The 22,714-nt window shown below is 39.9% G+C and overlaps 1 protein-coding gene across 1 annotated transcript in view; it reads right to left on the reverse strand.

The window, feature by feature from the left end:
• Positions 1 to 836: 836 nt before the first annotated feature.
• Znf704 (zinc finger protein 704) overlaps positions 837 to 22,714 on the reverse strand; it is a 195,487-nt gene continuing 173,609 nt past the window's right edge. The window contains exons 8-9 of the mRNA XM_048782737.1: positions 13,534 to 13,631; positions 837 to 12,918 (exon numbers count right to left, since the gene is read on the reverse strand). Coding sequence (XP_048638694.1) covers positions 12,807 to 12,918; positions 13,534 to 13,631 — 210 coding nt within the window. The 3' untranslated portion in view covers positions 837 to 12,806. The remainder of the gene's footprint in view (positions 12,919 to 13,533; positions 13,632 to 22,714) is intronic.

The raw sequence follows: 22,714 nt of genomic DNA on the forward strand, positions 1-22,714 counted from the left end.
CAACATAAAGAATTATGGCCGGGAGCCATCAATGAAATATTCAGACATGTATATGCTATTTTGCAAGGCAGGGCATACTCCATTTTACAAAGATTCTTAAGAAGTCGACATGAGAAAATTCTGGTATCTGGGTTTCTGAAATTCTTGGATGGTTGAGTGTGTGGCTTCCATTTGTGGAATACCTCTCTGCGCACTGTGATATGTATAATTACAGGTAATCTTCACAATAGCTCAGGCATGAAGGCGCTTCTGTGAACTAGAAGGTAGGCAATGAGTCATGCTTTTCCCTCACTGAAGAGACTAGGAATAGGTGAAGATGTCATTCAAACCAGGGTGACTGCCTGATACCTACTTCAGGTAGATGCCAGCTGTTCTCTTCTGGGTGGTTTAATGGGTGTGAACATTTTCCCAGGTTTTCCCCTAGTAATTTTCATTATAATACTTACAAAGGTTAAATCACATGTCCAATTGCCCATCTAACAAAAGGCAAAACCAGATTTGTGGTCATGTTTGTTTAACTCTAAAGCCTGCTACCTTGAAGAACCTGTGCACGTAGTGGGCTTTTGCACAGAACAAGTTCCCAGTGGACACAGACTTGGCCAGTGGAGGGTCTGCTTGCTTGACATGAAAGGATGATTGGCATAGGGTGAGCAGCTAGTGCATCTAGGCAGCCACTCTTGAGGGAATGGTTTAAGTGAACATGGGAATAGACATACCTTTCACCTGTGACTAAAAATGGTTTCGACAGTAAAATTTAGGAAAGAAGCTCTTAATTTTTTATTAGTTAAAAACCTTTCTTGGTAGAAATTAATTATACTTAAATAAACAGCCCCCAATAGAAGCAGATACACAAAAACTTTTATTAAGTGAAAGTTAGACTTACTTTATGGTAATCAACCAGTTACAAGTTCATTTAAGTTCATGTGTGTGGATACTGAAGTCAGAATGGTTTTTACTGAAAGTCCCGTGTTCTGGCTCAGTTTGTGCCAGTGCAACCCAAGGTAGAGCCATACACAAAATAAGTACAGGTCAACGATGACATCAGACTAGACCGGCAACACCATATTCATTACTACAGCTAAGCATCACAGAACATGAAAGTCCAAAGACCAGAAGACTATTACCAAAGGGATTCTTACTACCAGCGTTTCCTTCTACCTAAATGCCTCCAGAGGACCAATGTAGCAAATCCTCAACTATGGGGGCGGTCAGAGCCTCTTCTCTATTTTACACCTAAATGGGCTACAGACACTGTAAACACTTGGTGGTCTTCCTGATGCCCATTTCAAGTAGATGCCAGCTGTCCCCTTGGGAAAGTGCAAGTTAACGGGTGTGAACGTTTTCCCTTGTAAATCTTCAAGCTGAAATTTTTCTTCGGTTCCAATTAGCACCAGTTTATTTTAAAACATTTTTCCTGGTGTTAAATATTTAGGAAACATTCTGTAAAACTAACACATAAAGTCCAAACAATGGAAAGCAAAAAACAAAAAACAAAAATTGTTTTAGAGAACAGCATTTAGAAAAAAACAACATCATTTAAGAATTTGACAAATCTATGTACAATGTGCCAAAAGCTGGCAAGGAGCATGGCTGAGGAACAGTCACAGAAAAGGTTTATTAACCTGAACCTCCACGGGCTGTATTTACAGTCAGAAAAGTATTCAGAAATGTAGTATCAGAACATCTGGATTTGGCTAAAAATCATATAAAAAAGACACATTGCCCCTCCCCAACTAACTTATAATTAGGTAGCAAACATATCCACCATGACCTCAAATACCAGGCTTAGAAGAGTGTTTTCCCCTACTTTACAAACAGTCAAGAAACTTTCTCAGTAGACACAGAAGAGAACCAGAATGGCAGAGAATAGGGTTCTTTATTTCCATAATGTCAGATGAGGGAAATAATATATTTTTTTTGTGCTGAGTAATGTAATTAAGGAGCAAAGACAAATTATTAGGAGAAAAGATTTCAGAGAAATACAAAATAAGTAAGAGGGTTGAAGAAATTTGTGTATATTCTATAAGAATTTTCAAAATATAAGGAGTCATCTCCGTGTAATTGTGAAAAAAGAAAAATGATTTGTTGGGCCATATTTTTATATTTTGTTCTTTAATACCACATAACCCAAGCTTTTTGAAATTTTTTTTCTTGGATTGAGAATTAAGCACAACAGACAAAACCTATGCCATGTTTATCTGATGTAGTACTCACTAACTTAATGCAGCTGTTTGCTTATTCATCCAGTGTTGCTAGAACATCCACCTCTGAGGACCTGGGCACATTTTTAATAGGCAACATTTCCACTTACGCTTAGGAAGAAATATATAAGCCATTTCCCATTTATTCATCTCAATGGTTCTTCAGAATGGTAAGAATTGTGAGAATGGTTATATTTTAGAGCCTGGAGTTTCCAAGGAAAGTTCCACTGCACTGTCTTTAAAAACAGCCGGGAGAACGTAGGCGGTATCCCACATGCCCTCAAAGATATGCATTCAAGTTCATTTTGGATAATTTGCAGTTATGATAAGTCTCTATGAAAAAAAATTTACTTGGATTTGATACAAAATACATGTTACTCTTTGAAAATGCATAGTTTGTAATTTTATACATTCATTCACTAATATTAAGAGTTTTGTAAGCAAGTACTTACCCCAGAATGGTGGCAAGATTGTATTTCAAAAGATCTCTGAACACTGGATAGCATTGCCACACAGCTTTTGAACTTGTGCCTGTATATGTTCACACCTGTCATTTGACACCAGTGTCCCACAGGTAGGAATGCTTCTTGTTTTTCATATATATGTGTGTGTGTGTATACACACACACACACACACACACACATACATATATATTTTTTGCTTAGCAGGCACTGAAAAGCAATACTTTCTATGGATAGCATTTCCACTAACTACCTCTTTTAAAATATTTAATAATTTTATTTTAGTATTTTAGATTTGGTGGAGAAAACAATTTGAAAGATGGCTTAATTTTTAAAAGCAGAGTTCTCTTAAACTTTTCTATGGAGTAAGGGCAACAGAGGTTTTGTGATTACTGTTGTTCTCTCTCCCTAGCCCCTCCCTTGAAAGAAATGAGTGTAGGCCACTTGGAAGTTACATTTGATGATAGTCATGAACCCTTTGGGACCTAGCAATTTTTTCTTATCCTGAGTTGTTCTTCTAAGCATATAGGATTTTGATATATGAAACACTTTGGAAACTATATTAGGGTCTGGTTAGTCCAGAGAGCATTTGTTTAAATGGCTGACCATTGTCCAACCATTAGTTATAAAAATAGGAATTTCAGGGTGCATCATAGGAAAATATGGAATAATGGCATATATATATATATATACATATACATATATATATTTTTATAGACATGATCCACATTCCTGAGTTATTTTACACTCAGGGCATTTTCAGTTATTGAAGCCATGGAACTTGTGAATGGGGGGCGGTACTGAGTTCTTTCTTACAAATCTAAGTCTATTCTAAAGCTTTCTACCAGTGATCGAGGAGTTTCCCAAAACTCTTGGGATTCTATTGGAAGGAGCAACTTTGCTGTCATCACAGGGGTTGGTCAAATCATAACCATTTATTTCCAATAAGCAGAGTATAGGAAAAAAAGGTTTAAAAAGTAAAATAAGGGTCTATAATCTGCAAAGTTACGCATGGCTCACTCACTCTTTGCAGGGGGGTAGTTTAACATTAAGCGCTACTGTAGCTCCCTGAGGGGAATTCAGGTTCGACTCCAGCAGCCACAGGCCCCCAGAGTGCCACCTTTTCCCTGTGTCAGTTATCTGTGCCCAAAACATGGGAAGCAGACTGTGCAGGACAAGTGCTTAACAATGTAAGTGGACTGGAGTTGTTTTTTCTTTCTATAAATATAAAATTTAAACAGTTATATTGTGCAGGAGCTACTTCCTTTTTACATAATAAAGGCCAATTCCGCTTTTGTGCTCTGTAGTTATGGGCAGGGGTCAAGGTGTAATTAAACGTGAAGCCCTCTTGCTCTGCCCTTGGGTGCTTCTCCTAACATGGATCCCAGTACATGTTCTTTGTTCTGCTCAATTAGCTGTGCATGGGGAAGGGACTGGTGGGACAGGTGACCAGTGGAGGAGTAGGATGGGGCTTTGAGGCACAGGGAAAGGATTAGGTGCGTACCTTGTTATTCTCTATCCGTGGGTTTGAACAGAGCTCTTGTGACAGTGTAGTAGGTTGTATGCTGACTGAGCCTCTGTCCTCATAGTCACCTGCATGGAAATCTGTCCCCTGCAGGAAGGGGGCAGCCGCATCGACTGAGCCTATCATACCAGTCCCAGCAATATGTATGTATCCTCTTGGGCCTAAACTTAAGGGAAAATAATCAGGAGCAAAGGATCAAGAATAGCCCATCCACAGCTTTGGAACAAAACAGCAGTTTGGCCTCTGGCTAGGAAGAAGGGAGAAGAAGCAACCACTAGCAAATCTGCAGGTGCTGCCAAGAGGGCGGAAAGCAAGACTGGTAACCAGAAATGGGAACTGCTCTTTCCTCTTTTTGAAAAAGCTCAATTCTTCAGAGTGCTGGTTTCCCTCTTTAGACAGGGATGTAGATGAGCATCTCTGCTATTTTTTGCCCCCTCAAAGAAGATTTTCTTCTTTGACAGCACTCTTGCCTTTTTTAGGAGTTGCCACTTTCTACTTCAGATAATTTTCTGAATTAAAAATGTGGGCAATTGATCCTAGTAGGAAAATGTCACTGACTGACTCCAGAATTAATTTTTAGCATTTTCATAATATAAATAAAGGGGACCTTCCCTTTGTAAGTTGATATAGTTAATAATTATGTGGATGGTGCCCAACATGAATATTTTTTTTTTTAAAAAAAAACAAGGATTATGATTTGATCATAATCTGCCCCAGATCACAACCTTTCAAAATCTGTAGTGATCTGCTTTTGGAAACAGAGCTTTCTTCTTGTTTCCTAACACTTGTGTCTTTTTAGGTCAGGTCACTGTTGTGGTATTGGTGCTAACCACTACCCAAAGGGCTTCTTTCCCATAAGAGGTGAAAAGGGCTAAACCCTTTCCTTTTCTGGCACTGTATTACTTCAGAGACATAATAAAAGTGCCATTCATCAAAAAACCTGTTAACGAAGTGGGTGACAGGCCAAAAGGCTTTCTGAGGCTTATTCTAACTCTATGACAGAACTCCTGTGACTTTACATTCAAGGTGTTAAACCTGGTAAAATAATGGAAGATGATGAAGTTCATTTATGTATTGGACAGCATTTGAATCATTCACAGTGAAGGAAATCTCAGGTATTGCCAATGGTGTTTAAGTTGATTCAGATTTAAACAGGACTTAACATCACTAGACATTCCCAACGTGTGTGTGTGTGTGTGTGTGTGTGTGTGTGTGTGTATGTGGTGCTAGGGATTGAATCTGGGGCTTTGTGCATGGGCATTCCCAACTTTTGAGTTTGCAGTTACTTTTGATTTGATTATTACAAATTATAAGCTGGTTTTATAGTCTCTGGCATCGATTTAAGTTGATATAGGAAGAAAAAAAGCCCTTTCCTCCCTCTCTGCAGGCATCAGTGAGGCTGACTCACAGGCCCAAGATGACTCTGGGCTGGTTTTGGAGGTGAGTGATGGTGGTTCTCCATAGGCTCATTCTACACTGCCCTTCTTATGAAGATCAAGTGAAATAATGTATCTAAAGGACATCCTTCGCCATTTACAATTATCCCAATATCATTAGGACTCCAACCTAAGACACAGTTTAAAGTAACTCAGTCCCTTTGAAAGTTAGCAACTTCTAATCTGTTCTCATTATTTTTTCCCCATTATTCTCATTTTGATTTTAGCCTCAAAGCAGCTGTGGTTCTCTATGTAGAAACCCTCTGTTAAGGTGAGGAGATACTTTGAAATACCTAAGTGCCTACCAGTTCTGAAGCAAGGACTTTGCCCTATCAAAGGTGAAAAATAACAGTAATTTTATACTGGAATGAGGCAAGATGGTTTGGGAAGGAGTGTGGAGAGGTGGCAGAGGGCTTTGGCATAAGGAGGCAACGTGTGCTACCTTAAAACTTCAGGGGGCTCCTGGCTGCCTTCTCTGAAGGCACAGGCTGCTCTTTGCCAGCCCCTCGTCACAGTGGTCACGGTAATAAAAAACAGTAAGAATCAGTATTACAGTTATTCAATGCTTTGGGGCATGGCCTGGGTGCGCCACAGGCAGCTCTCAGCGGAGCTGGGGAGTAACTCAGTACCTTTTGATCAGAGGCAAGGCTAGTCTAAGGATATGACATTTCTATTTTAAGCCTCCCATGAGGATAATTTCTGGGGACAAATGACTTCTTGCCCCCTTTTGATTTTAATTGCCCAGATATAGTGCCAACATGTGAGTTTGTGGGGCTGACGGAAGAACTTGACCTGATGGCCATGGAATGTGAAATCTACTTTCTCCAACAGTTGAAACTGGCAGCCTGGGGCTACATCTGCCCACAGATCGTCTTTGGTCTGCACAGTGTTGGCTGAGAATCTGCATTGGTTGTCAAAGCTTGAATGTCAGGGAGTATCACATTTCCAGGTGAGAGGATCAAGGAGGGCCTGAATTCTGTCTGATTGTCTAGAGCTGAGTGTGGGTCTTCCTAAGTGGGTGTGTGCTTTCCAGTTCAACATGACTGATGCCATTCCACAGCGTCCCTCTTTTGTCTGCCCTGATCGTTTACACAGATCTTGCCTGGCAACCCCTATTATATACCATTAGGAAGCTTCCATTGAAATGAGACTCATTGGTTCTAAACTATACAGCAATAAACACTTGAGGCCCGAGTTAACAGTGGAGATATACTGAGGGAATGCTGATGGGAGTTTTCTAGGTTGCCCCATCTCAAAGACTGGAAGCCTTGGCTGTGAGTGAACTTCCCTAACTCCATGCATTTTAGTCCTCATGTCTACAGAGTCCAGTCTGTTTGAAACCAAGCTTTGAATGACCACTTCATAGGGGCTGCCCAACCAGCATGGGGCCGTTTGATCTCAATTTTTCTTATCTGCATACTTGGCTAATTAGGCTAGCTTCTGGATTACTAAAATCTTAGAAAAGATGCTTTCTCATTTTAACAGTGAGTGGGCTTGAAAAAAGTGTACAGTATTATGAGATGGTTTTGGCAAAACTCACAGTTGTTTGTGCAGTTAATAAACTCTCCACAGCTCCCTTCCTTGTTTCCTGACTCATGGGAACAGTAACTGTGTGTGTGTGTGCGCGCCTGTGAGTTCTTCACAGTGAAAAATCAAGCACTTATTCTGATGAGGAAATTAAAGTTAGTGCTGAGGACAGCATTACTTTAAACACTACTCATCTCCTAAGAATTCTGTCTTTGGATGTACATACTATGATTTTAGAAATTTCCTCCAAATGATATTTGTTAAGTAAATGCAGGTTTGTGGTTCTGGTAGGTTGAGTGGAAAATGTGTCTCATGACAGAGTCCATCATTTTACACTAAAGAATTTATAAGAATCTCTCTCCTGTGGCCTATAAGCATATCTGCCAACTTTCTTTCTTTCTTTTTTTTTTAAGATTTAAAATGTGTGTGATGATTCTTCAAGTGTCTTTTTTCCTTAATGCTTTGAAAACATTCTGGCAATGATAAAGATGTAGGTGTTGTGATCTTGATTCTCTTGTTAATAACCATTCCATCTGATCTGCATTTCTACCCTTGCTACAGAGGGTTAATTGAAAAGATATGCATCAAAACACTTGCTTAAAAGAGGCATAGCCCTTTGTTCAGCGAACAGGAATTGTATATAATATGAACACTTCCTGTCTGGTAAAATACCGTATTTTAAAAAATAAGCTACAATGTATAAAACCAAGGTCATTTCCCACAAAATGTTCATGTTCTTTTGTGATTACAAAAACACTGCATCTTGTAAAATATTTCCAGTTCTATTAACTTGAAGAGTTCAGTACTAATGCTTATTATAAAAGTGTCGTGTCTTAGAATTGTAGACGTCTAAAGAAGTGTTTTGTTTCATTTGGAAAATTAAGTTATAATTATTATTGAAGATTACATCTTGCCACAACACATTACCGTGTGATTTTCAGACCCACACAACAAAAGTTATAAAACATGAGATTGTCTCCAAAAAAAAGGAACTATTTACACAATAGGACTGGAAGTACAATTCCCATATTCGTTCCTGGTCCTATGAGAGACACACCTTTTAAAGCATGAATATCATTGGATATGGGCTTTTTCAAAGTCAGTCATAAGAAGTTGGTCTTAAATACATTTGATGCTTTCTTGCTCTATTGGTGTACATTACTCAGAGATTGTATTGATATCTAAAAGTGCTACTCTCATTTACTGACTTCAGGCTTGGCTAGTTACAATTTAAAAGACAGAATGAAACAGTTCCTAGGTGGAGTGATCCCCACAGGTAGGAGGAACAGGGTGAGTCTATGTGCTGCTGGTAGGGTTCCTTGCTTAGAGAAATGAAATTTCCAGTTGACCCATGTGCCCAGCACATTCTCTAAAATGATCCACGTTCTCATTCATATTCATGAATCCTGCTGTTTCCACTTATTAGTATGCACAAATTCTTCCCTGTGTTCACACAGGCCAATGCTACAGCTGATGTGGTTGGTAGAAATCCTACAGGGTTGTGAGAAAAAGCAGCACCTTGTCCATAAAGTCCATGGCAGTTTGCTCCTTAACATGCTAGTAAAGCAAAATGCACATCTTTAACGGCTTTCTATTACCTATAGAATTCTGCTGATCGCTAATTAACAGTCACCAAACTGGGTGATTATAAAAAGAAATGGCAAGGCTCTGTATTCACAATTACATTCAAAAAGCCTCACTGAGTCTATGAATACCCACCAGGCACCACGCCTGTGGTTCAAATGTCAGCCTTCAATTGCAGGCCAGCTACAAAGACAAAGCTTCTTCATGGGGCATTTTCCCCACATCTACAAAAGTTGGTATTGTCCAGGTCACATAAATTTGTCTTGAAATGATATCATGTTCACATGAAAAGAAAAAAAAAAAAAAACTATTCCAACTAGAAAAGACTGTAAAATTCTTCCTAGTCTCAGAATTCTCCTATTTTCACATAGCCTTTGTTTCCCTGAGGAAATGAATATTATTTACAGTATTCTGCTACAATTCTAAAGGTATTCTCATTATATACAATTTTTGCCACTTTTCCCTAAACCTTCTCAAGTGAATGAATGCTGCATGTCATTTTCCAATGGAATCTGAGGAAGGGAAAAATGGAATTCAGCAGTGTTGGCTAACTCAGAACCCATAGCTGCTTGCAAAAGTGTGGGCAGTGTGACATCAGACACAGAGGACTTCAACTCAAATGCTCTTGACATTTAATGGAGGACATATCAGTTTCAGAAATTTTTTGCAGCATACATGTGACCATCTTTGAAAAGTTTTTTGGAAAATTGAAGAACTGTAATAGGCATCATTCTCTACTGAAAAATCTCCATCTGCAACATGGTTATGACTGGGCAGGGAATTGTCCGCTGAAGGGTACCTTGTTTGTACTTGGAGCTGCTGACAGGCATTTTTCAGCTGAGCATGCACATTCCTGGTTGGAAACCCACCACTCTTTTCCCGAAACTGGCTTTTGCCAACCAAGGGAGGAAACTTTCCAGCAATTGAGGTGGAGATGCTCAGAGACAGTCACTATTGGCTGATTAGCCCCAAGATGAACAGGGGCCAGATGTCCGCAGGCCTCTTGAATCTTCCTCCCTGACACACTTGCTATCTGGGTGTTTTCTTCAAGTTGCATCACTGCCCCCCACAAGTTGAGTGTCCGTTACTCTGGGAAGAACTAAGTCTTGAGGCTATTGCCCGATACACACTTTTTGCTTTGCAGCTAACTGGTATGTGCCCTGTTGGTGAATATCAAATGCCTTCTTTGTAGAGAAATGAGAGAACTTTTTAAAAAGAAGGGGCATCAAAGAAGGGGAAAAAAAATCGGAACTTTTCACTGGACCAGAATCCATTGTATTGCCACTCCTTTTGCCTGGACAGGCCTCTGAGTTCCCTGGAATGGACAAGGCTCACCAGCTTACCCTGGGACTGCTCTTCTTACCCTTCTTCCTGCCAAATGCAGACATAAAAGAACTTGGTTCCACAGAGATGGCATGAAATGAAAGTCTGGCTTAATTTGGCACTTCATTTGGTTTCAAAAATAACAAAATAACTATTTTTAAAAATTTAACTTGTACAATCAGCAGCTGCATATTGCAATTCAGAGCTTGTAAAAAGTATAATGTCTTCTTCAAGGCCAGCCAGGTGTAGCTTGGTGGTCTCCTAGTTATTACATGTCTTGGTGCAGGGAATAGGTGTTTGTGAGCAGGAAGGTACTGAGGGTCCGTCCGCATCTGGAAGCCAGAAAGGAAAGTACACAGAGCTCTGGACTGGTCAGTAGAAAGGTGCCTCCACTTGGGCAGGAGATGCAGAATGTGTGTGAAGAAGGCTTCAGAAGAAAGGTTCTGCTTACACCTATGCACTGATTGAGCCTGGCATAGCTAGGCCTGAGCTCAGAAGTACTCATGGGTTGTATCTTTTAGAGTAACAGCTACAGGGCCTTCTTCCAAGACTACTCCACAGCAAAGATCTCTCCCTCCTTGTGTTCTAAATTCTTGGAAGGGAATGAATTTAACACAAATCACTTTAATCTTTTGTGACTTAATCCAAGAATCAAGTGACAGGGAGATTTGCTGAAGAGAAAAACTTCTGGGCCACAGTTGCACCCTTTCATTTAAGTTCATGGTGAACCTGCTCAAATAATTGGCCAGCCTTGCCTCCTCCAGGACACTGGGTGATATACTCATTGCTTACGGCCTTTTGGACCAGGCCAGAGCAGCATCTCACAACAGTGGTGCTATAGGCAAAGTGATAAGATACCAGGAGAAGAAAGGACATGCTAGGGAAGAGGAAACCCAATACATTTTTGCATTTAAAAATACACCTGTTCCTGGCTGACCTTGTAAGTTCCAAAACATACAGTACAGCTGGTGTGGCTATATTGATTGATTAGTAATCTTGATGTAAAATTAGATGTTCTTTTTCTTTTCTCTTGAAATGTGTTTTTTTAAAAAAATAAATGAAGGAAAAGACCAGGATCTTTTCCAAGGAATAATTTTTAAAAAGTCATATGAGAGTTTAAAAAATAAATTTACCATAATATATGAATGCACAAATTATGGATGTTGCACTGTAGAACCTCCTTATATATCCCTTGCTTACAATAGAAAAGGGTATCTGTAATTACTAGATGACTTCTTTCTATTCTTTAAAAAAGCATATGTACAGTCTTTAAACATATATTAAGCTTTCCTCTGTGCAATTTCATTTAACATTCCTATGGCTGATCCTATGGCCCCACCCCTATACAGTGCATCCTATAAGGTGCTCTTCTTTGCATAGGTATAGGAGAAATAGCAGGGCAGTTGAAGGTAGGGCAGATAATTGAGGATGAGCTAATTTAAAGGGCTTGGCAGCTGCTACCCATACTACTAACACCAAAACAAACAACAAGTACAACTGGTTAGAAATCCCAACAAATGGAACACAGTGCAAGCCCTGGCCCTACTAACTTGAGAAAGTCCTATACCAGCATGCATTCTCCTTTTGGTGTTCTCTATGTTCCCTTCTGAGCAAATTAATGAATAGCCCAATATTTTTATAAGAAAAATAAAAGTTCAGACCTTCCATTTATCCATATAATATTTATATTGTTCTTGAACCCATCTCCCAGACACACTAAAGCATGAAACCTATAAAAGTGCACGCAGACTGGAAGGTGACTTTCTGAACAGATGGGGACATGTCAGCTGTGCCCTGCTGTCCAATGCAAACATGCTGGGAGAGTCGAGTTCCCTGCTTTTTCGGGAATCAGTCAGTGGTGGAGTTTTGAGGGATGGACCAATGACCCATTAACCTGGCTGCAGTCTTGATGGACAAGCAGTAACACACAGATCTGAGCTGCAGTCTGTATCACATCCCTGAAAGAAGCATCAAGGCTTACCCAGATGGCTACGGATGCCAGTTCTTGTCTGAGTTGTGGCAGGTGGAGAATTAGCTGTGCCGCCTCTTGGGGGAAGAGCTTCTTTCAGATCCAAAGAAGATTCCTCGATGGTTTCCAACAGTGGCAGCTACATTTCCTGAACTCAACTTGGGACTGCAGGCGGCTGGTGACTCCATTGCCAATTGCTTTTGGAGCTTATGCCATCTGGGGCCATTCTTAAAAACAAACAAAACAGACATAGAAAAGATACCCAGAGTGCTGTTCTTTCTTGCAACACATCATGATGTGTACTGCTTCAAGAAGTCAATGAAAAAGAGGGGAAAAGTCTATTCACAAAGTGGGTATTGTTCTTTGTACAAATGCTACTGAATAATGTTGTAGCTAATGTGATTTTTTTCCCCCCCCAAGGGTCAAAAAAATTCTCGGAAATGCCATAATTCAGAAAGCTTATCAAAATATGCCTCCTTTCTAGGTAAAATGGGCTTGGTTGGTTCAGTTGTTACAGAAGTCCATAGTTTTAAGACCTAAATACATGGCAAAGTTGACTTTTCTTTTGACGGGGGGGAAATGTTCTAGCCACTCTAGGCTGGGTTCTCAGTAAGAGCAGCACAGGTGGTGATATTTTTTGATTTTTTTTTTGCTGTAACTCCACAAAGGCTCGTAGAAGGGCTTTCCCTGGGTCTTGAGGTTTTGTTCAGAAGGAAAGGCTCTTCCTAACACCTGCAGCAAAACAGGAGGCAGGAGCAGCTTGGGGCCGCCCTCTGCTACTCAGTCTATGAACCTCTGGCAGGCCTTCTTCCATCGGCAGGCGGTGCACCACATGTCCCGGTTCTCCATGCCATACACCTTCCGGCACTTTTTGCCCTCTCCCCTGGGCTTCCTGTGAGTCAGACAAGATTTTTTTCAGTGGGCATTCTAAGGAGAGTTCGAAATTACGAGGGAAAAAAAAGTAAGGAAACATCCAAGGGGCTCTGTCTGGGTTCAGACTTTAATATATACTGGATGTTTTCATGGCCACTATACTTGGCTGTTACAATTAGCTACTCTAACCTTGAGCTTCTCTTATATGTGGCCATCTTCATAAAATTGAGTAAACACAAGAAATACCAGTAGAGAGCAACACTGCTCTTTCAGGTTTCAAATCTGTACTTCCTAGTTTTCCCTTATTTCTCTGATCCCGGTTAAGGAGATCCTTGATCTGGATTAAAAAAACTATACCTTGTTCATTTCACACCAGGATTAATGCCACAACTGAGCCCTTAACCAGAACGACCAAACTTAACATCCAATTCTGCAAGAAAACTTACTCCAAGCCACCGCCCCCTCAACCCAGCAACAAATCTCCATTAATAGTTAATGGATAAGAAAAGCCATGAGAATAAAAGAAAGGGTGGATTTTGGAGAAACTTTACGTAAGATCACATTTCTGGGTTCTCTGCTATATTTGTTTTTCAGGTAATTCCCTTGAGGTGGTGAGAATTTTAAGCTCTCTTACCTTAGGCTGACTGTCCCTCTGGGTGGGGAGGACAGGACCGTGTGGGCATGTTGTCTCTGCTCTCCTGTGCTCACCGCATGATGATGTGTTGGTGACACCTGATAAATACACGGAAAACCAAATTGACAGGGCAGGGTCTCCATCCCATGCATTTATTTAGCCTTTGCCATGGGAGCAATGGGCCTTGACCATTAGGCATGGAGATGAAATGTTTTCTACAGAGACCACAAGTTAAAATGGATGGGGGATGCTCATGGTGGAAGTTAAATGCATCCCCAAACAGAAAAAAGCCCACCAGTATGATTTTAAAAATCATGACTTCGTGTTTATGCATTCCAAGTTGCCTATCATTTGGATAATATTTTAAAACCTTAAAATCTATTCCCATTTCATTTAGGTCTCATGAACTCTTGTCAAGTAGGGTAAGTTTCATGATTCCTATTTTAGAGTATGAAAAATATCTAGAGCAGCTGAAAGATCACACAGCTAGATGGTGACAACACAGTGTGGACCTAGGTATCAATTAGATCATTCAGCCACTAAATAAATGGATTTTTTTTTTTTTTTGTATAAGACATCTCTGCAGCAGAATCTGGGGACCAAGCAGAAACAACGGCAAGAGCCTGAGCCAATTAAGAACATGTGTGATCCACGTAGCACTGAGTACCCACCATGAGCCAGCCTCGCTGCCAACAGCTTTCATTTTCACAACAACCTCATTCCATACATATATGATTGGCCCCATTTTATGGATCAGGAAACCAAGGAACAGGGAAGTTACTTAACTTGCCCAAGGTCATAGAACTTGTGATGGTAGAGCCAGGGTGTGCAACCCTGGTACTTCTGCTGCTTAGTCATAATGAGAGGGCCCCAGCTGCCCTTGGTTCCTCTTGGATTATCCATAAAACCCATTTATGTGACCTGTTCTCATAATACTAAACATCTTCTCAGCTCATGGGATTCTCAAGTGCTACAAAAATCTAATTTTACAACAAAAGAAAATGAAGTTTCAAGTAAGTAAGCAGTATTGCCATTTTCAGAAGAGGAAACATTTAGCAACTTAAAAAAAAAATCACCCAGAAGACAACATGGTCATAGAAACACCATCACCGATTAGCAGTCAAGGGAGCATCCCCATAGTGCACACAGACAGCTGATACTCTCTAGTACAGGTACTAGTACCTTCTTCTTTCAATGTGAAGGAATGCATATCAATGTTTTTCCAGACATGAATAGAAAATTTATACAGGTAAATAAGACCTAAAATTTAATGACTGTTGCCATGAGTCTGAATTATTCTTTACCACTGGTCTGGTCTTGAAAGCCGGCAGAGATGAGCAACATACAGAATTAGAAAAAAAATACATTTCATGTATATAGATCTGTAGGTCTTTCCATGAGAAGAAATGTGCCCCCTCCCCTCTCATAATGCACTTGGTTTTCAGGATGCAAAACAGGGAACAAATGTTCCAGAAGTTAATGGCCACTGAAGATGGTCCAGAATACACTCACGTGAGTTGTTTTAAATTATCAGGACAATACAATTTAAAGATTCCCGTAGAACTCATAGAATCTTAAGAATATCAGAACTGGTAGAGAACTGAAAAAAAAATTTAGTTGACATGCCAGTGTCACTACTTCCATAAGCCAAGGAAGATTCTAGATTTTTTTTGGTGCATTATAGCTGTACATATTGATGAGATCTGTTGTTACATATTTGTACATGCACACAATATAACAATATAATTCAGCCAATATCACTCCCCAGCACTACCCCTTCTCCCCCCTACCCTTGGACCCTTTCCTTCTATTTATCTCTCTTTGATTTTCATGAGATATGCCCCAATTTTTTTTCCTCTTCAGCTTGCACATATGAGAGAAAAATATAACCCTTAACTTTCTGAGTTTGACTTATTTCACTAAACATGAAGGTCTCTAGTTCCATCCATTTTCCTGCAAATGCCATAATTTCATTTTTCTTTATAGTGAAATAAAACTCCATTGTGTATATATATCACATTTTCTTTATCCATTCTTCCATTGATGGATACCCAGGCTGGTTACATTGGCTACTGTGAATTGTGAGGTAATAAACACAATCCTAGATTTTGCAAAGTTGCCACAGCTCTTTTGCATGCAGTGATATGACATTATCAGATGCTCTTTGTTCAGCATTAGTAAATACAGTGATTCCTCTGAAGTGAGATTGGTTTCAGCATCCCTGTGGATACTAAAACCTGTAGATGTTCAAGTCTCTTGGCCAAAATGGCATTACTATTTGCATGTAACCCAGGTACATGGTCCCATATACTTCAAATCACCTCTATATTACTTATTGTACCTAATTACAATGTAAATGTTACCTAAGTAACTGTTATAACTGTACTGTATAGGGAATAACAAGAAAAGGTCTGTACAAGTTCAGTATAGATGTAATTGAAAAAAAAAGTTTAATCTGCATATGTAGAACCTGCAGATACAGAGGGCTGGCTGTAATTTCCATATACCAGACACTGTTCTAGATTCTGTAGATACAACAGTGAGCAAAACAGCTCTGCTCTTGTGGTGTTTACATTCTCATGGGCAGACAGACAATACATTTTAGGGATAAGTGCCTATTACCGTATTTTATTTTCTTCAGGCTAAAGTATAATTTAAGGAGAGAATATACATTAGGATGGTAAAAGGTCTCTGAGGCAGTCACCCTTTATCTGCAGGGCACACCAGAGGACAGTGCAATGACAAAGATTTTCAAGTGCACAGGTTCCCAGAAGGTGCTCTGAGGGAGGCGAGGGTAGAAGGATGGACGATGGACAGGTTTGATAATGGGATTGAATGTTTGTCATTCTAAGTGTAATGGGAATCCATTGGAGAATTGTGAGATATCTGAATAATGCTTTGAAAGGATCGCTTTGGCTCTTGAGGAAATGGATATGAAACTTTCTCGAAAGGAGACCTATAGACTATCTAAGAGCCTTTTGGAGGCAAACATATGAGTGGTTTAGGGTCGATGTGACAGCGGTGGAGGTGGGAAGGGGATGAATGGAAGGGGATTGTCGCTTAGAGGCAGAACTAGAATTTGCAGATGGATGAATGTGGAACAAAGAAAGCAGACAAATCTTTAGATGAACCAAGAGGAGGCAAAGATGGATCCTGGGTTCTTGCCTGAGTGGCTGGGGGTGTGGGGACAGTGGGGTGCCACGTAAAGAGATGGGAAAACTGGTGCAATGGCAGGTTTGAGGGAGACATGAGAGAAAGGTTTTTGAAAATATCATGAGCACAGTTTGAGGAATATGGACTTACTGTGAGACCAATAGTCTTTATTCTCTCTTAATTTGGAGTTCAGGGCATGCACCCTCCCCCTTCCAAAGGCTTAGGTTTCTACAGGGTGCAACACAGCACAAGACACAGAGGACCCACTTCACATGTGGTATATGGCTTAGTTCTGTGGAAGGCTTTGTACGACCTGAGTTTTCTTGATATTTTTTTAAATAGCAAGAACATCATGTTTTATCTTCTTATTTTACTAGGGGATAAGGGTAGGGAAACCAAGGGAGTGACTGCAGTAGGTAATTAATATTTATTAAGCTCATGCAAATGTGAAAGACAGGCTATTGATTATTATCTCTCCTAATCCTCACAGCAAAATAAATGATCATATTTGCATCTTGGAGACAAATTTAAGCTTTGAACAGAGAGGTGGACTGCACCACATCCCACAGGAAAAAGTAGCAATAATAGTAACTTATCAAGAGCTTGGTATACGGTCTAAGTACAAACTAAGCTAAGCACCTCCCATATGTTATATAATTTTTTGGGGTGTGTGGTTCTGGTGATTGAATCCAGGGTCTTGCACATGATAAGCACATTCTACCACTGAGCTGTATCCTCACTGCCTTCTAATTTAATCCTCACAATGGCCCTATGATAAAAGCATCACTATCATTTCCCCTTTACAGAAGTTAAATACATTGTCAAGGCCACACAGTCATTAAATGGGGAACTGGAATACCAGCTGGTCTTGGAACCCCCTTCTGAAGGATATTAGGCGCCTGCTCTTTCTACTCTCCCATCCTGCCACATAATTGATGGAAATACTGTGTGGCCTCAGAGGCACAGGCAACAAATTAAACTAGACAAATGATTATATCAAACTAAGAAGCTTCTGTACAGCAAAGTAAATATTCAACAGAACTAAGAGACAACCTACAGAACGGGAGAAAACATTTACAAACTGTTCATCCAGTGATTGATATCTAGAGTACATAAGGAACTCTGAACCAAACACACAATCAATCCAATGAAAAACTGGCCTAAAGAACTAAACAGACACTTCTCAAAAAATGACATATGAATAGGCACTAAATACATGAAAAAAAATGCTCAATCTCACTAATTGAGGGGAAATGCAAATCAAAACCACAATGAGTTATCTCACCCTGGTGGTGAGTCATCAAAAAGACAACAAATGCTAGAGAGAATGCAGAGAAAGGGGAACTCTCATACACCACTGGTGGGAACTCAGCCATTATGGAAGAGTCCCCCCTTAAACTAACAACTACAGTTATGATCTAGTAATTCTTCTACCAGGAGATGACCTCACTATGGCAAAAAGGTACTTGCAGTCCCAAATTTCCTGCAGCAGTGTTCACTGCTCTTTCTACTAAAATATAGAACAGAGCCGGTGTGGTAGCACATGCCTGTAATTCCAGTGACTTGGGGGGCTAAGGTGGGAGGATCAAAAGTTCCAGGCAATCCTGTGCAATTCACCTAGGCCCTAAGCAACTTAAACCCTGTCTCAAAATATAAAAAGTGCTGGGAATGTGGTCTAGTGGTAAAGCACCCCTGGTTTAAAAAAAAAAAAAGGAATCAACCCAGAGGCCCTTCAGTGGATGGGTAAATAAAGAACATCTGGTATATATACACAATGGAGCATTATTCATCCATTAAAAAAGTGAAATCCTGCTGGGGTTGTGGCTCAATGGTAAAGCACTCGCCTGCACATGTGAGGTGCTGGGTTCGATCCTCAGCACCACATTAAAAAAAATAGGTATTGTGTCCACCTACAACTAAATATCTATATCTATCTATATATATCCTGTCATTTGGAACAATATGTACAGAACTGGTGGCCATTCTGTTAATAAGCCAGACAGAGACAAGTACTGCACATTATCACTCATTTGTGGAAACTAATATCAACCTTAAAGAAGAATGAAATAATAGTGGTCACTATAGCCTAGGAAGGGCAGGAGGGAGGAGGCACAGAAAGAAGCCCAAGGTCACCAAAACAGAATGGAGGAATTACTTCTGGTTCTTCTTTAGCACAGGTGGGTAACCATAGGTTAAAATAATCTGTGATATATTCCAAATGACCAGAAAAATAGGAAATCCCCAACACACAAAAATGATTAATATTTGGAGAGAGGGAAATGCTAATTACCCTGGTTTGATTATTACACACTGTATATAAATACTGAATTACCACAATGTACCCCATAAAGATGTACTAACATTGGGCTGGGGTTGTGGCTCAGAGACAGAGCACTTGGCTTGCATATGTGAGGCACTGAGTTCAATCCTTAGCACCACATAAAAATAAACAAAGATATTGTGCCCACATATAACTAAAAATATTTTTTAAAAAGATGTACTAACATTCTCTCTCAATAATAAATGATTCTAATTTGAAGAAAATAATGTGTGTCCTAATATACAACCCTATAAAGCATGATTTTGACTCTCCAGTGGTCTCTACACTTTAGTCTTTATTTCTTAACCTTTTCTGAGTTCTATCTTGAAGCATGTTTTATTAAGTATTTGATGTACTAAACATTATTTCTAAGTAAATAAAATAGGCTACATGTCCATAATTAGTCTACTGATTAGGTGAAACCTCAGATGAGCTTAAAAAACTCTAAACTATATTCTTCAAAACTCTAAACTAATTTTTCCCTGGTGTTGAGTATATTTGTGTTATATGAAACAATCCTAAATAGGGAGAATCCACTTCCTCTGATCCCTGTTTAACAGTAACAATGGCAGTAATAATAAGAGCTCCACAGTGTTGGCCATATGCCAGGCACAGTGCTGCACCACACATATCTACCAGGTAGAATGAGAATGGAGGTCACTCCTTCAACCAAGGTCAAGTGACTGGTTGGAGGTCAGAGTTCATAGATGCCAGAGTCAGGATGTGCAGCTGAGCCTCCCTGAGTACAAAAATGTAAATGTCATACTTCTGTAAATGTGTTGGAGGAATTACTTTGTAACTTTCTGTTTCTCAAGCAGAAAAGACCTTTGGTTGGTTTTAATCTCTTATACTAATTTGAACCCTTTCTCAAGGCATTAAAAAGCAAACAAACCCAAACCAACTAAGAATCTAACATTTAAGCACTGCTATGCCCGTGGCACCCCCTCCCCACCAAATTCATACTTTGAAATTCTACCTGCCCCCAGAGTGACTATACTTGGAGATAAGGTCTTTAAAGCATTAAGTTAAATTAGATTATAAGGATGAGCCCCTAATCTAATAGAATTAGTGCCCTGATAAGAAGAGCCATCAGAAAATTGGCTGTTATGTACCTTTTTTCTTATTCTACCTGATTTCCTCTCCTTCTCCACCCTCATTCTTTCTTGCTATGTATTACACACACAAAGGAAAACTATGTGAAGACACGGTCAGAAAGTGACTATTTACAAACCAGAAAGAGCCTTCACCAGGAACTAAATTGGCTGATACCTTGATTTGGGACTTCTAGCCTCCAGAACTGTGAGCAAATAGATTTCTGCTGTTTAACACATCCTGTCTAGGCTATTTTGTTATGGTAGCTTGAGGTGACTAATGAAGGAGCCAAGAGATTTTGGCTTTCTGTCATAAAAAGACAGAGAAAGGCATGGAGATAATTAGAACTAAAGGCAGGCCATGAGAGAAAAACAGGTTAAAAAAAGCTGTAATTAATAAGGATCTCCTTTCCCTTCCCCTTCCTAGCAGCCTTAGGCTAGAAAAGACTGAAACTACAGTGCTTGTAAATATGCAGATCAGCCTTCTTGGATACCCACCTCGGGGAAGGGTTCTTACTTAGGGAACTCATTAAAACCTAATGTTCAAGAAAATCTAGCACAGACAAATGAATAAGTAAAATCCTACAAACCCTGGGATTTCTCAGAAGGCGATTTTCCCCATTCTCTAGAAAGTGTTCAAAATCTCTCTTCAATACCAAGTCTCAAAAATGAGAGAGGAAAGTAAACCTAAATGAGGCTGACAACCTTGGGGCATTTGTTTTAAAAGTGTTTTATAATATAGAAACTGCTCTATTCTACAGTTTGGATATAACTGAAGACATTAATACTAATTCACTAAAACTTTGAGATCTTCTGTCTGAAACTATTACCAATTTAGGAGGGAGGAATTCCATCTTAGAGTCTGCCTGTCCTCTAGGGCCTAGGACAAGCACTTCTGGGCAGGTCAGAGAGCTCCACCAGCACCCACAGGGTGTGCAGCAGTCCTGCTTCTACATGGTGCAGACTGTTAGGAAAGCTACTCACCCATGGAAGGAATAGGATGGCAAATATCCATTTGTTCTTAAAAAACAAAATAGTATTAATAGGGGATTTGGCAACACAGGGAATGTTCTTAGTGTCGTGTTGCCTTTGTAGAGTAAGGAAAATACCCCCGTTTGTAAAGTAGGAATGGCAAGCTCTTGACTGCTAAAACAGTCTACAGTCATGGCTATGACAGATTACACAACCAGACAGACTTGGAATTCTCTGGTGAAAGAATAAATTAGAAGCTGACATAGAAGTTTAGTTAAATACCTACTTAACTCAGCCACTGTAGATACTTTCTGTCTAAGTTTTCTGCTATAATATCCCTGGTAACCAACACAGGGAAACCAGGGACTCTGCAAAAACTCCTCTGTGTTGAGATTCGGGTAGAGATGTACACAGTGTCCATGCCAGAGCTTTACAATTTCATTGTTGGAAAACAAACACCACAAGGCCTGCTGGCTGGCATCCTACTGTGTAAGACATTTCTAGGCAGCTAGTAAGAAACCACTCAGTGACTTCTCTAGAGCTCAGGAGACAGTGTGGTTAAGAAAGCAAAGGGGGAAAGTAACTCCAGTTTGGCTGGTCACCGGGGTCATCTAAAAAGGAGTTTGAACAGGGCTGTTCCACCTATACACTAGGAAAGTTTTTACATCAAATGACCAACATGGTATGTGCTCTTGAAGTTCTTTCCAAGCCATCTAATTCCTTCCAAGGCAGAAATTAGATGGCAAGTCTGTAGTTGGGGCTGCCGTTCTAGGTTAGCACAGAAGGGCTGACTCAGACAAGATAGGAAGATGATCTCTGGGCCTCCACATGTCTATCCAGGAAAAAGCCCCTAAAAGGACAGATTGTTAATCTCTCACACGTACACCAGTGGATCCATGTTTTTTCTAGAAGCAAAACTAATACCTGCACATCTGAACTGTTCTCTTCTAACAAGGTCATTCACTCTTCCAGAGCTGCCAGCAGTTACCACTGTTCAATCAAACAGGCAACTTTCGTAACGACTCCAGTTCCATGATATTGTTTAAAATCACATTCCAGGAGTGTTTTCTGGAAGCCACCATTTCCCAAATTGCTGCCAGCAGGATGATTTTTATTGTTGGCTAGTGCTCTATGGGATTTAATAAATATTCATTGGCAGAGCACAGCATAATTCATTCAGCCACTTTCATTTTTTATCAGCTCCACCGGAGGCTTTAGACTTTACTGGGAACCTCTGGGAGTTGCCAGTGGTTGACAATAAGAAGCTTTTGTGAGGTCCTTGTGGGAAGGGGTGCAGAAGAGAAAATAAGGTAACATCTGTTATCATAAACCACTTTCTGAACCTTATCAGAAGTTACACACCGCCGCCAGCATCAACGGTGCACAAGTCTGTGGCTATTTTGTGATAAGCTCTATAAGACCCGGTATGTTTCTAAATAAATGGTTAGGAATCAAGTTAACTCACGGTGATTTATCAGACTAAATCATTTAATATGTCAAGTTAATTCTTATGTACTTCTTAAATCTGGTTGTATTTTAGTACTCATTTATTTTCAAGTTGTCCATCAGCATGGATGATTCAGGCTTTGAAAGAAAAAAAAAGAAGAGTTCAATTTATCTGTTTTTGAACTTTCAAATGAGATAC

This window comes from Marmota marmota, unplaced genomic scaffold, assembly GCF_001458135.2.
Source record: "Marmota marmota marmota unplaced genomic scaffold, marMar, whole genome shotgun sequence".
Classification (NCBI taxonomy): Eukaryota; Metazoa; Chordata; class Mammalia; order Rodentia; family Sciuridae; genus Marmota; species Marmota marmota.